Here is a 15,724-nt window from a genome sequence, read left to right on the forward strand (position 1 = left end):
TCACACAGCTGAGTATGGTAAACCCAGAGGTACTAAGAGAGGAAGTGGTTCAGATAACGCTATTGCGGCACAGCTGGAGGCTTTAACTGCTCAAATAGCTGAGTTGAAGACTACTCAGTCTTTAGGTAATAAGCAAGAGACAGTTCATATGGTTCAACAAGAAGTGTTTTGCGAGAGATGTGGGCTAGATAGCCACACTGCGGCCAAGTGTATGAGTACCATTGAGCAAGTTCATGCCTTCCAGTATTTCAAGCAAGGTACTCCTTACTCTAACTTCTTCCCTGAAAGGAGTCAAAATGCTTATGCTCAAGCCCCGCCACAGAATACTTACATTATTCCTCAAAATCGTGGTAACCAACCACAAGATAACTTTGTTCGGCAAAATCAAGGAGGTTTTCAACAGATGCAACCTCCTCCTCAAGGTCCATGTAATGAGATGGCAGAGAGCAAGGCCTTATTGCAACAGAGTTTGTTGATTGAACAAAGGAAAATGGCTCAGATCTCCGAACTAATTGCTCACAACAAGATGTTGGATACTCAAGTTGCTCAAATGGCGGCTCAAAATCTTTCAAAACAGTTCGGCCTTCCTCCTCAAGGTAAACAAGCATATGAGCAAGTTAATGCTATTTCTTTGAGGAGCGGTACTACTTATCAAAGTCCGGATGTGCCCATTAATGAAGATGAAGTTCCGTATATGCATCCTAAGGAGTTGGGAAATCTCGAGTTGAACGATGACGAGAAAGAAATTTGCAAATATCAAACGCGGGATAAGCGAAAAGACGAAAAAAGAAAGACTGACGAGAGTACTCGATCAAGCCAGCCCAGGATTGATCGAGGAACCAGCTTGCTCGATCAAAACTACACGGGCTCGATCGAGGCACCCCCTCCGATGAAAAAATTTCGCGTGTTTCAGCTACGACATTGGAAGAAAATAGGTTCCTTGATCGAGTAACCACTGGACTCGATCGAGGCACCCCTGTAACTGACGATAATAATTCCAAACCTACTCCTAAAGTTAAAGAAGTCGAGCCGATAAAAATTCAACTACCTTTTCCTCAAAGATTGCAAAAATCTAAACTTCAACAACAATTTGGGAGGTTCATGGAGGTAGTAAAGAATCTTCAAGTGACAGTGCCATTTACTGAATTGTTAACTCAAGTGTCGGCTTATGCTAAGTCTTTGAAACAGATCTTGTCAAAGAAGCGGTCTTTTGATGAAGTGGAGACTATCGTGTTCACTCATGAATACAACGCTGCATTGCAAGCCAATTCTCCACCTAAGCATAAGGATCCAGGGAGTTTTTTCTATTCCCTGTATTATAGGCCCTTTAACTATTGACAATGCTTTATGTGACATAGGAGCGAGCGTCAGTGTTATGCCATATAAAATTTGTAATCAATTAAACATGACTAAGCTTAAATGTACTAACATGACTCTACAAATGGCTGACAGGTCTATTAAGCTCCCTATGGGTATGTTAGAAGATGTTCCAGTTAGAATAGGGAAATTTTTCATTCCAGTCGACTTTGTAGTGATAGATATAGCTTTCTCTTGTTCCTATTATTCTAGGATGATCATTCTTGCATACAGCAGGGGCTGTTATAGATATTAGGCATGGGAGTCTTACGTTCAATATTGGAGATGATACTATCACTTTTGGTCTTGACAAAGCATCACGTCCTCCTGATTTAAAAGCTTCTTGCCATATGATTAATGCTCTTGCTCCTACTACTGATGATTCCTTTGTTTATTGTTTGGACAGGAATCAACTTGACGCCCCAGCTGCTGCGTCTTATCCATGGAGCAAGGAAGTGGATGAAATTGAAAAATTGATTTATGGAGATGAGCCTCCTCCTGAGATGGTTTACAGCTATGGTGAGAGTGTTTACTTGGAGGCCGAGTTGGATGCTTTGGAAGCGGAGATATTCAGAGAGGGGTCAATCAAAGTTTTTGATAAAGCTCCTATGACGGATGAAGTGCCTTATCTCCTTCCTCAAGATGATGACTTGAAGAACGATGAACATTGCTCATATTTTATATTAGACTTTGAGTTTAATGAACAAGAACTTTATTCGTCATTTATTTTATTTACTTGGACTATTTATTGGTGCTACTTATGCTTGTGTGTAGCACATGCACTACTTTTTTATTTACTGTTACGAGCTTTAAGTTGTAATGATTTTGATTTGTATGGCCATTTGTTTTAAATACAGAATATGTGCTCGCCATATGAGTACTCGATCGAGTAAGCATCGGCTCAATCGAGTACCCAAGATTTTGGGTTTAAACGTAGCCAGATGATGATAAGAATTATGCGGTTGATCTTTCTCCCCTGTTTTTGCAGCTGGTTTGGGGGAACTCATATGCTCTTACCCGGTATTCTCTTCCCTTGTATCTACTTTTATTATATTATCTCTTATTATTTCCCATTCCTTTTGTTAGGTGTGTCCTTTAGGTTGCCGGAAATTTTTGTGTGATTGTTATGCTGTAGGCGTCACAATGAGGACACTGTAACATTTAGGTTTGGGGGGAGGATATTTATTTATGTTGTGTGATTTATTTCTGTTGTGTGCAATTTATATCAAAAATCCATAAAAATTAAAAATTTATAAAATACAAAACATGTTTTTCCTTTATTTTAGGTCGAGTCTTGGTAAATTAAATAACAATAATGTTAAATTGCTCTGCTTTTGCATTTGAATCCCAAATAGTTGTCCTTGTACATTGTTTTGACCCGTTATTCATGAAAACAAAGCTCATAATTCAAGTCTTGACCGTATTTGACATGCCTTATATTGATTAGATTTGACAAATTATGTTGGTAAACTACTTCAATTCTGAGGCCTATAGAGCTTCCTAGGCCAGGAACATCAATAAACTGGTCTCATTGTTATTTAGGCTTGAGCGTGGTTTCTCCTTGTGGAATATGTAATATCAAACTGCATAAGTGTGACAATGATTTCTTGATACTTTTATTGCTTTCATTTGACTAAGTACGTGTGGATAGAGGATTCTTACCGTTCAAATAAGCCATACATTATCCTTTTTGTTACCCTGTTTGAACCCTTGTAGCCAATCTTAAATTATATCTTATGAGCTATAATCCAAGAATTTGCCTACCTTTTCAGGACAGTTACAGGTCCTTATTTTTCATCTCTATTTTGCTATTATGGTTGGGTTGGGACTTATTGTTGTCATGTGGGTATAGCAAAGTACTTATTAGCTATTAGGTTCTATCCTTGTGTTGGAAAAAGAAAAATATGAAGTAAAAGAAAAAAAAAGAGAGAGAAAAAAGAGAGAAAAGAAAAAAGGAGAATTGAAAAAGAAGGAAAAGAAATTGATTGCTTCATTTGGTTTGTCAATGATCAAAAGGATGGTCGTTAGAGTCTAATACATATTTGGAGAGTACTTCATTCGCTCTCATGTGTTCTAAAGTTGAGATTATTTCTCTAAGTTGGGTTCATTTGTTATTATAATATTTGGTTTTGGTTTAGCGTTGCGACTACCGTCTTAGCTCGCTCCACATATCCATAACGTGCTTTGGCACAAACCATTTCTATCCAATTAACCCATTTGCCACCCTTATTGTTCGTGATACATGTATTTTTGTCTACATTTTGTGATTGCATATTAGTTGGGGAAATCTCTATCACATTAGATTTCATGCATGTGTAGACACCTCAAAGTTGTCTACTAGCCTTAAGGGTACCCGATGATGAGGCTAATATTTAATGACTAAATGAAAATTGATAATGTTATAATTAAAGGCTCTTTACGCTTATTACCCGAAAAACCATTTAAAATGGCATAAAACCACCCTTAAACCTTCTATTTCCAATTAGCCCATTTTGACATATTGTTGGCATAAAACCAACACGGTTCCAAAATTTACCTGTTTTCTGAAGTTTAGAGTTACGTTAAGACTTGAATTAATGTAATTGGGCCAAATAAATGACATAAGGAGCATGCTAAGTAATTATAATTGGCCAAGAGTAATAAAAGCCTAGGAGATAGAGAGTTTGTTACAGGTAGTGCAGCAAGAGATTGTGGGTATGTAATCACGCATAATGTCCGAGTAAGACATGTATAATAACCACAATTCCTTGAGTGCTACACAACTATTGTAACTATGTACGTATTTTAATCGGAAATCACAGCTTAAAGTTTATCTTTAATCATGACCTCTTCAGATGCCAACTCAAAAACTACTATAAATAGCCAACTTCGTTTCGCAAATTGAGGACGGACGACAAACACAAATACAAAAACTCTATATTCCCATACACCGTCTTAAATCTATTATCCCAGTCCCAAAATCACTCATTCACATAAAATCGTCCCAGTTTTCCATATAAGCGCAGACAAAGTCGAAATTCATTAATAGTCAATATCCACGTAGGCCTGAGGGTACCAGATTCAAATAAGCTTTTCTCTACTCTTTCTTTTTATTTAGCTCTTTTATTTTGTCTTTTATTTTCTCTATTTTATTGTATTGACTAACCTAGTTAATTTGCCTTTGTCTAAAATTTATATCATCTTGTGTATAAAATTGTATAATTAACCTTTTTTATTGTTAGTTTCGTCAAATATATAATATTATAAATAAATAGTAGATTCCATCAGTTTGATGGGCGGTCCGGGTGCCTAACACCTTTCCCTGACCGTACCTTTACCTCCGAATCCTCAATCTTTGGTTAAGACAAAGTGACGGATCAGTCCCCATTCCAGGGATCAAAAGGGGCATTTTCCGTCAAACTTATTTTTGTATATTTTTTATAAAACCTACTGGCGACTCCATATTATTTATTTATTTCATATTGAACCATATACATTATATGTTTATGTTTTGATGATGTCAAGAGAACTTTATTTTTATACTCGTTGCGCGTAATTGTTTGTTTAGTCTCTTCAGATTAGACTTACTATTTGCAAAGCTTAAAGAATTGTGATAAAAGTATACAAGACTATATTGTGGTCAAGCCCTCATTTACGGATCAAGATGTCACAAGATAGTGGAAGAATTGTTCAAGCATCATGAGAAGATGAAGCTCATCTAAAGATTAATCAATCTTGAATGATGAAGTAGCCTATACTCCAAGATCTCCTAAGAAGATTAGAATAGTGTAGGTGATTATCTCGTAACGGTAACATAAGAATGGATTTCTTGTATTGGTAAAGTTATAGCTTGACAGCTATAATATTACTTGTGCAAGAGCTCAATGTTATAGCTCTTCTACTATAACATTGAGATGTTGAGCTTATATTATACACGACTTAAAGAGGTTTTCAAATTATTTTTGAAAAATATTTTTGGTTCTTTTAATTGTTTTAGCAAAAGTATTTATTTAATAAGGAAGCCCATATTCATATAAAGTGTGGTTTTATTTTAAACTTATAATTAGTAATTATGTTGGATCAACTTATGAGTTGAGCCATATTACTAATTAGGGTTTTTAACCAGGCATACTCTTAAACCCTAAAATCTAACCTAACTTCAAGCTACGGTTTTCACGAAAAATGAGGCATATGTGCCGTGTTTATTTCGTGTAAACTTAAGGTATAAAAGTTGTTATTGTTAAGATTTTATTCTCTAGAATTATCTTAAAATATCTTTTATATTTAGCTTGATATGGTTATTTATGATAAGGATATTCTTGTTATGGAAAATCTTATCATATCTTAAGATTTAAGGAAAGGATAATAGTAGAATAATTTATAAATTATCTTTTGGAATATTCTCTATTCTCTCTTAGGATTTTAAGGAAAGAAATAACAAGATATGATTTGTTTACATATCTAATATTTCGACCATTAGGGTTTCGTGTATACCAAGTGCTATGCTCCTTCCTTTCCTATAAATACTTTGCACTCTGCAACATTTAAAAGTAAAACCTTTAAGCATATTTTGATTTTATTTTAAGAGCAAAAACCGTGAGTTTCAAACCAGGAAATCGTTTTGCTATTTCCGAAAAAGGTCGTGTGTTTATAAACTTGTGCATTTGTTCTTTTGTTATCATTATAAGATAATAGTGCTCAATCGATTTCTTACTCGTTCATTAACGTGAACTTTTAGTAGAATCATTAGTGCTTTCTTATTAACGTAAGTTAGTCACTCGAGTATTTAGCGGTACTCACTTGAGTTACAACTAGGGTTAGTTGTACGAGTTGGGTTAGTAAATTTGTAATCCGTAGAAAGGTACTAAATTTATTAATCGAGAATAGTGGACGTAGATTTCAATTTATGAAACTGAACCACTTGAAAAATCCGTGGGTCTCTTTCTCTTTCGTTTATTTGCTTTGTTCTATTTTGTTATATAGTTAATTAGTTAAAGTTTAATCAATAAACTTTAAATAATTAATTATACAATTACAATTGAAAAAGTAGGTAAAAGTTTTAATTCTCAATTCACCCCCCCCCCCCCCTCCCCTCTTGACTATTTCGGATCGATAGACTTTTCAATTGGTATCAGAGCCTCGTGCTCTTGATTGCCTAACCGCAAAGAGGCTGATTTGTCTATCTTTATTTATCTTATCGTTTTATATTCCGCTGCCTATCACGTGATAAATGGATTCCCAATACCTCAAGTGTCCCGTCTTTGATGGGAAGAATTATGGGTTATGGAAAAACATGATGACTCACTATGTGAAAGGTCATGATTGGGAGTGCTGGAAGATTATCCAAAGTGGACCGTATAAAATCTTGGTTGCTTCCGCTGAAGGCACCACTTACAAGAAAAAGGAAGAGGACTATGTCGAGGCTGGCTTCAAGAAGGCCGAAAAGAATTCTAAAGCTATAAGTCTATTGCAGAATGGCATGACTACTACAGAATTCGATCAATTCTCTTCGTGCTCAACAGCCAAAGAAATATGGGACGGCCTTAAACTAGCTTATGAAGGTACTTCCATTGTTAGGAAACACCACATAGATCTGTTAGTGCAGAAATATGAGCTATTTAGTATGGAGCCAAATGAGTCCTTGGATAGTATGTCCGCACGTTTTTCAAGCATCATAAACGAATTGAAAAATTCTAGGAAGAAAGTTCAACACCGAGGACATTGCAAGGAAGGTTCTTAGGAGCCTAACTAAAAAGTGGCGTGCCAAGGTCACAGCAATGGAGGAATCGCGAGACCTTGAAAACCTATCCTACCAAGAACTCATTGGTGCTCTCATGGCCCATGAAATCACTCTAAATGTCGATGACGCAGAACCGAGTAGAGGTAAAAATATGGCCTTGAAAAGCGAAGATGTTAGCTCCGAAATAGAAGATGAGTCTGTATTGTTTGCACGTCGTTTTAAAAATAGAATCTTTCGAAACAAGAAAGCAAAATCTTCTTATAACAACAACAATAAGTCTTTTAACAAGAAAGCAACAGAATCAAAATCATCATTTGCTAACAGAGGTTGCTTCAAGTGTGGAGAATTTGATCACATGATCAAGGATTGTCCAACATGGGAGAAAATTAAAGATAAGGCAAAACGCAAAAAGACAAAGAAGGAGTACAAACAAGTAATGATGGCTTCGTGTTGGGGAGATCTTGACTCAGAAGATGATGAAGGATCCGAAGATGATGAAGTAGCCAATCTTTGTCCCAGCAGCGTCAGTCTTGACCTAATCTCTGACTGCGACGATGATAGCACGAATTCTCAATCAAATTATTGCTTTCTAGGAGAATCAGATGAAGATGACGATAATGAGGTAATTGGTGAAAGTAAACCAATGGTATCTTGACAGTGAATGCTCAAGACACATGACTGGAGATAAGAATCTGTTTCTTTCACTCAAACCCTTCAATGGTGGAAAAGTGACGTTTGGGGATAACAAGAAGGGTAAAGTAATTGGTGTGGGCAAAGTTGGAATCTCCAAATCTGATGCGAATATAAACCCAATAGAAGAGGTTGTGCTCAATTTAGAGGACCAAGCAAGACCAAGCCCAAATAATACTTTATTTATGTACAAAAATTGGATGGGCTCAAGTAAAGAAATGGAAATATGTGCGATTGAGAGTCAAGACCCGCGGGAACCTTGAAACCATGTGGAAACAAGGGGAGTGGCGACAAGGGGGAGGGATGTGGCGGCACCAACAAGTGGAGAGGAATTCCATTTTAGTTTTTTGCATTTTCAAACTAGGTTGAATAAAAAGTTGACAAAAGAGTCTAGGTTGTGAGTTCTATGTTTCCATTCATCCTAGAACTCACAAATTAGCATTAAATGCTTGCTTGGAGGCCAAGGCTTTTATCTTATATAAAGGACCTAGTCTCCTCATTTGTAATCATCCAAGTATTAAGAAAAACCCTTTAGAGAGAGAAACTTATGTTTCAATCTTTTCAAAGAATCGATGCTTTTGAGTCTTGCCTTGAACTAAGGACGTGCTCCGCAGTTTAAGTTGAATTACTTGACGCGTTTTCGAGTAATTCCCCATTGTTATCGTTATAGGTCTAGCGATAGCAAATATCCCATTGGTTCGATCTCTTCATAAGAAATCGAAGCAAATATCCCTTTTATTTCTACACAAAAAAAAAAACAAAAACAAAACAAAAGACTTCCGCTTCGCCCCAAAACGTCTCAAGTGGCACGATCAGGTCGGGTTGCACCTAGTGCATTCGGATCTTTCGCCTCACTTGAAGTCACAATTCAATCTTCCGCTGCGTATTCGCATCAAGTGGTATCAGAGCTTCAGCTCTTGATCACCCACAAAAAAATCCAGACGGTCCTGAGAAAGTCCAAATCAATTAGTAGTTGAATATCCAATCGCGATTGGTATTCAAAGGTTAAACTCAACGAGGTTGATGAGGTTTAATCGGTTGGATCTTAAAGGCACGGATTGAACAGAAAAAAAATACTGTTCACGCGGTACTGTTCACGGTACTATTCATCTCAAAAAAAAAAAAAAAAAAAAAGAAAAGAAAAGTCCGAAACTTCAAAACAAAATTAACAACATGAACTTCGATGATCCCAACTTTCTTAAGAATCTTCAAAAAGACTTGAAGAATTTACAAGAAGCCGATCCCAAGTGGGTGCCTAGACGAGAACGAACCGTGGAAGAGTTCAAAGTAAGTGAATTACCCGAGTTCACGGGAGGCACGGACCCCGAGGCTTATCTCAAATGGGAGAGGCAAATAGATCGGATGTTTGAATTTAAGGATTTCGATGATGAGCAATGCTGCAAGTACGCCATTTTGAAATTAAGAAATGGGGCTTCATTATGGTATGAAAGCATTAAGACCAGGAGAGTTCGAGCCGGAAAAGCAAAGATAACATCATGGCATGTGCTTAAACTCAAATTACCGAAAATATATGTCCCCGCAACACATAGGCTCATGACCTATCGTAAGATCACCGATCTTACCCAAGGAAGGCTAAGTGTCCTAGAATACATCAACGAATTTGAAAACTAGCCTTGGTGGGAGACTTGGTGGAGGATGAGGACATAAGAATGGCGCGGTTCCTACGCGGTCTAAACCGTAGCATTGCCCACGTCGTCAAGTTACAGAATTACTCAGATTTCGACACCTTGTGTAATATGTGCCTCGAGGTGGAGGCACAAGGAAAGACAAAGGTAACTTCCACCTACGGTGAGAGTAGCCGAAGTTGGAAGAACGAGAACAACTCAAGGGCAAGCCCAAAGGGCAATATCGCTGAGCCCAAAACAACTACCACCTCTAGCTCTTCTACTAAACCACCCGCCCCAAAGGAAAATAGCTACACACAAATTCGGGGTTTCAAATGCCAAGGGTTTGGGCATTTTAAAAATGCGTGCCCAAATCAGCGAACAATCACGCTAAGAGAGGTCGTGGATTGTCGTGACAAATTTTTTGAGGAGGAAGAGAGAACGAAAGACATTTTCAACCGAGAAGGAGAAGAGGAAGAGGTAAGAGTCGAGAATGCCGAGGATTACGTTGCTCCTAGCTTTGATTGTGCCTTGGTTCTCCGAACCTTGCAAGTCCAATCTACGCCCGTTGAGACGGAAGAAAGAAGTCAGATATTTCACACCAAATGCCAAGTAAAAGACAAATGGTGCAGCCTAATCATTGACGGAGGCAGTTGCACTAACGTCGCCTCCAAAGAAATGGTGGAGAAATTAAAACTACCCACAACGCCTCACCCAAAACCCTATGCCTTGCATTGGCTTGATGATGAAAACAAGGTGAAAATCACCAAGCAAGTAATAGTGGCATTAATGATGGGATCTTATAACGACGACATTTGGTGCGACGTCGTACCCATGGATGCTTGCCAGGTCCTATTAGGTCGACCTTCGCAGTATGACCGGGATGTGGTGCATCGCGGTCGAAGCAACGAATACGAGTTGGTGAGTAAGGGTAAAAGGATTATCTTTAAACCAATGGCGCCTAGTGAAGTGCGTTCCATGAGTGCCAAGCGTGGAAAGGCCGCTAGCATGACCATGCTTGCTGGTGAGAAAGAAGTGGACAAGGCCATTGTCAATGGCAACCAAGTTTACCTGATGGTGGTCAATGAGACTCCTAGAAATGGAGACAAAGATTAACGATTGACCTCGCCCTTGGAGGAGTTCCAGGATGTCTTCCCCGAAGAACTACCCGCTGGACTACCACCTATTCGTGGGATCGAACACCAAATCGATCTCCTACCCGGAGCTCCCTTGCCAAAAAAAGCCGCCTATCGGTGCAATCCAATGGAAACCAAGGAATTGCAACGAAAAATCGAGTAGTTAATGGAACGAGGCTATGTGCGCAAGAGCATAAGTCCATGTGCCTTCCCTATGCTACTTGTTCTAAAAAAGGATGGAACATGGCGAATGTGCATCGACAGTCGAGCTGTGAACAACATCACTATAAAGTATCGATTTCCAATCCCGAGGCTTGATGATATGCTCGATGAATTGCATGGATCCGAGATCTTCTCTAAAGTTGATTTGAGGAGTGGCTATCACCAAATTCGGATGAGAGAAGGGGACGAGTGGAAAATCGCGTTCAAGACTAAGCATGGATTATACGAGTAGACGGTTATGCCATTCGGCTTAACGAATGCTCCGAGTACCTTTATGCGACTCATGAACGAAATACTCTAGCCTTTCTTAGGCAGATTCGTGGTCATTTACTTGGACGATATTTTGATCTACAGCCGGAACAAGGATGATCATTTCAAACACCTTCGCGAGGTGTTCAACACGCTTCGAGAACAACAACTCTATGGCAAAAAGGAAAAGTGTTCGTTCTTGGTTGAAAGCGTTATCTTCCTTGGCTACAAGGTTTCTAAAGACGGAGTTTCAGTCGATCAATCCAAAATTGAAGCAATCATGTCATGGCCTATTCCTAAGACTGTCATTGAGGTCCGATCCTTTCATGGACTCGCATCATTCTATCGAAGGGTCATTCAGGACTTTAGCACTATCACTAGTCCTATCACCGAGTGTACAAAGAAGGGAACTTTCGTGTGGACCCCGGCTGCTCAAAGGGCGTTTGAGACGATTATTCAAAAACTTTGTGAGGCACCGCTATTAGCACTCCCGGATTTCACCCAACCGTTTGAGGTGGAATGTGACGCAAGCGGTGTTGGAATTGGAGCCATGCTGATACAAGGAAAGTGACCCATCCCTTACTTCTCCGAGAAACTGAACGGAGCCAGACTCAACTACACGACGTACGACAAATAATTCTATGCGATCGTGACAGCTCTTCAACATTTGAGTCACTATCTTCGGCCTAGTCATTTCATCCTACACTCAGACCACGAATCACTAAAGCACATCAATGGACAACAAAAGTTAAACCCGAGACATGCCAAGTGGGTGGAGTTCCTGCAATCCTTCCACTTTTCCTCAAAGTACGAAACTGGCAAAAGTAATGTGGTGGCCAATGCTCTCTCACGACGATACTCATTATTGAATGTGCTTAATGTCCGATTACTTGGATTTGAGGCATTAAAGGATTCCTACGAGCAGATCCCGACTTTGAAGGAACCTTCTAGATTTGCAAGTCCGGGACTCGTGATGAGTTCATTATTCAGGATGGCTTCCTCTTCAAAGGTAATAGACTTTGTGTTCCAAAACTTCCAACTCGAAAACTCCTTGTTCGAGAAGCTCATGGAGGTGGACTTGGAGGGCATTTCGGGGTAACCAAGACCATAGATATTGTCAAGGAACATTTTTATTGGCCGCAACTGCAAGGAGACGTACAGGAAGTGATACTAAAGTGTGTCACTTGCCACATGGCCAAAAGCAAGTTCCAACCCGGGGAATACACACCCTTGTCTGTCCAATGTCGACCTTGGGAAGATGTATCGATGGATTTCATTTTGGCATTACCTCGAACCCAGAGAGGTAAAGATGCGATCATGGTGGTGGTCGACCGATTTTCTAAGATGTCCCATTTTATTGTGTGTCACAAGACCGACGACGCCAGCAATGTGGCAGATTTGTACTTTCGAGAAATCATGCGCCTTCACGGAATCCCAATGACGATCGTCTCCGATCGAGATTCCAAGTTCTTAAGCTACTTCTGGAAAACGCTGTGGAAAAGAGTGGGAACCAAACTCTTGTTCAGCACCTCTCATCATCCTCAGATGGACGGACAAACGGAGGTAACAAATCGCACTCTTGGTACGATGTTCCGAAGTCTCGTGAGCAAAACTCAGAAAGATTGGGACTTAAAACTCGCCCACGCCGAGTTCGCATATAACCGTTCTCCGACGTATGCGACAAAGCACTCTCCATCTGAAGTCGTATATGGCATAAACCCGTACTTACCCCTAGACCTTATTCCCCTACCCAAGGATGAAATCATTCACAAGGATGCTGAGTCCAAATTAAAATCAATGATCAAGCTTCATGAACAAGTCCGAGCGAGAATCGAGAAAATTAATGAAGTATACAAGCGCAAGGCAAACAAGAATCGTCAACCAAGATCTTTCAACGAAGGAGACCTCGTGTGGTTGCAGCTAAGGAAGGACAGGTTTCCAAACAAGCGCAAAAACAAACTCATGCCACGTGCGGAAGGTCCTTACAGGGTAATATCAAAGGTAGGCGATAATGCGTACAAGATCGAGATACCCGGAGAATATGAAGTACACGCTATCTTCAACATTGGGGATCTATATCCTTACGTCGATGACGATGGAATCAAGGAATTAAGGACAATTCCTTTTCAAGAGGGAGGAGATGATGCGAATATAGACACAATAGAAGAGGTTGTGCTTAATTTAGAGGACCAAGCAAGACCAAGCCCAAGTAATACATTATTTATGCACAAAAATTGGATGGGCTCAAGTAAAGAAATATAAATATGTGCGATCGAGACTCAAGACCCGCGGGAACCTTGAAACCGTGTGGAAACAAGGGAAGTGGCGACAAGGGGGAGGGATGTGGCGGCACCAACAAGGGGAGAGGAATTCCATTTTAGTTTTTTGCATTTTCAAACTAGGTTGAATAAAAAGTTGACAAAAGGGTCAAGGTTGTGAGTTCTATATTTTCATTCATCCTAGAACTCAGAAATTAGCATTAAATGCTTGCTTAAAGGCCAAGGCTTTTGTCCTATATAAAGTACCTAGTCTCCTCATTTGTAATCATCCAAGTATTAAGAAAAACCCTTTAGAGAGAGAAACTTGTGTTTCAATTTTTCCAAAGAATCGATGCTCTCGAGTCTTGCCTTGAACTAAGGACGTGCTCCGCAGTTTAAGTTGAATTACTTGACGCGTTTTCGAGTAATTCCCCATTGTTATCGTTATAGGTCTAGCGATAGCAAATATCCTATTGGTTCGATCTCTTTATAAGAAATCGAAGCAAATATCCCTTTCATTTCTACACAAAAAAAACACAAAAACAAAACAAAAGACTTCCGCTTCGCCCCAAAACGTCTCAAGTGGCACGATCAGGTCGGGTTGCACCTAGTGCTTTCGGATCTTTTGCCTCACTTGAATTCACAATTCAATATTCCGCTGCGTATTTGCATCAAAATCACACTCAATCAGTGATGTATACCTAGTAGATGGTCTCAAGCATAATTTACTTAGCATATCTCAACTATGCGACAACGGTAACAAGCTTATTTTTCATATTGATGGTTGTCGCATTATAATTGAAGGAACAAGTAATGTTATTCTTGAAGACCATAGGAAAAGGAACGTGTATATGGTAGATTTAAATGTTGTGCCTACTAACTCTTTTATATGCATGAAAGTTACACTTGATGATCCTTGTTTATGGCACAAGCGGTTTGGTCACATTAGCTCACTAACCTTGAACAAACTCAAGTCATGGGACTTGGTTGAAGGACTACCTAAAATCAAGTTCAACCAAGAAAAGATGTCTGACACTTGTGCTAGATGCAAACATGTGAGATCATCATTCAAACCTAAAAGAGTGGTAAGCACAAATCATGCCTTGGAATTGGTACACATGGACTTATGTGGTCCTATGAAGGTAAGAAGTAGAGGAGGATCCAGGTATGTCTTTGTCCTCGTAGACGACTACTCAAGGTAAGTTTGGCCTGTCTTTCTTCATTCAAAAGATGAGACTTTTGATGGATTCGATTGTCTTATGAAACCTATTCAAAATAAATATAAGACTAATCTTATGTCTATTCGTACGGATCATGGCACTAAATTTGATAATCAAGGCTTTATAGAATATTGTAGAGTTAATGGAGTAGGATATATCTTTTCCGCACCAAGAGCTCGTCAACAAAACGGTGTCATTGAACCTATGAATAGAACACTAGAGGATATGGCTCGTACAATACTTCTGTGTAGTGGTCTGCCTCGTAATTTTTGGGCTAAACCTATTAGTACTTCATGTTATATCCATAATCGTGCTATGATAAGACCTATCCTAAAGAAAACCCCTTATGAACTTCTAAGAGGTTGTAAACCTAATATCTCTCATCTTCGTTGTTTTGGGAGTAAGTGTTTTGTTCATAATAATGGTAAAAATAGGTTAAGTAAATTCGGCCCTAGGAGTGATGAGGCGATTTTTATAGGATACTCGAATCATAGCAAAGTTTATAAGGTATTTAATAAAAGAACACTTTGCATCGAAGAAAGTATTCATGTTATTTTTGATGAAGATAATGTGTTTGATAAGCCCTTACAGGATGAGGAAGAAGATATGGATGAACCTGACTTTCGTCTTTCCAGAGACGATCCCCCAGAATTGGAAACTGTGGATAATGAGATTGAAGGAATAAATGATGAGCTTGTTCATTGTTCCAAAGATAAAAAAGAGAAAACTAAAGTTATAGTTTATGATACTATAACATTGTCTCAAGAAGAGGATTCCCAATCCAATGTTATAGATGATGTTACTATAACATTGAATCAAAATCAAGGTAATGAGTCCGAAGTTATACCCGACTTTACTACAACACCAGGATTGGATTCAGGGGGAACGTCCTCAAATTCTGAGCCAAATAATGTTGGATCAAGTTCTAATAATGAAGAACCAAGTACTTCAACAAAGTGGAAATACAAGAGCTCATATCCAATAGATAATATTTTCCGTAATATTAAGAAGGGAGTTCAAACGAGACGATCCTTGAATAATTTCTGTTCGTCTATTCGTTTCTATCTACAATAGAACCAACAAATATCAAGGAAGCTCTCGCAGTATCAGATTGGATTGTAGCTATGCAAGAAGAGCTTCAACAATTCGAACGGAACAAAGTTTGGCACTTAGTTCCTAGACCCAAGGACCGATCTGTTATAGGTACCAGATGGGTGTTCAGAAATAAACTAGATGACGCTGGGGTCAT

At 39.0% G+C, this 15,724-nt stretch overlaps 1 protein-coding gene across 1 annotated transcript; it reads left to right on the forward strand.

The window, feature by feature from the left end:
• The first annotated feature begins 10,692 nt into the window (after positions 1 to 10,692).
• Positions 10,693 to 11,568, forward strand: LOC141589913 (putative mitochondrial protein AtMg00860). Its single transcript, XM_074410534.1, has 2 exons — positions 10,693 to 10,976; positions 11,103 to 11,568. Exons 1-2 carry the CDS (start codon positions 10,693 to 10,695, stop codon positions 11,566 to 11,568), a joined length of 750 nt encoding a protein of 249 aa, XP_074266635.1.
• Positions 11,569 to 15,724: the final 4,156 nt, after the last annotated feature.

This window comes from Silene latifolia, chromosome 7, assembly GCF_048544455.1.
Source record: "Silene latifolia isolate original U9 population chromosome 7, ASM4854445v1, whole genome shotgun sequence".
NCBI classification, from domain to species: Eukaryota; Viridiplantae; Streptophyta; class Magnoliopsida; order Caryophyllales; family Caryophyllaceae; genus Silene; species Silene latifolia.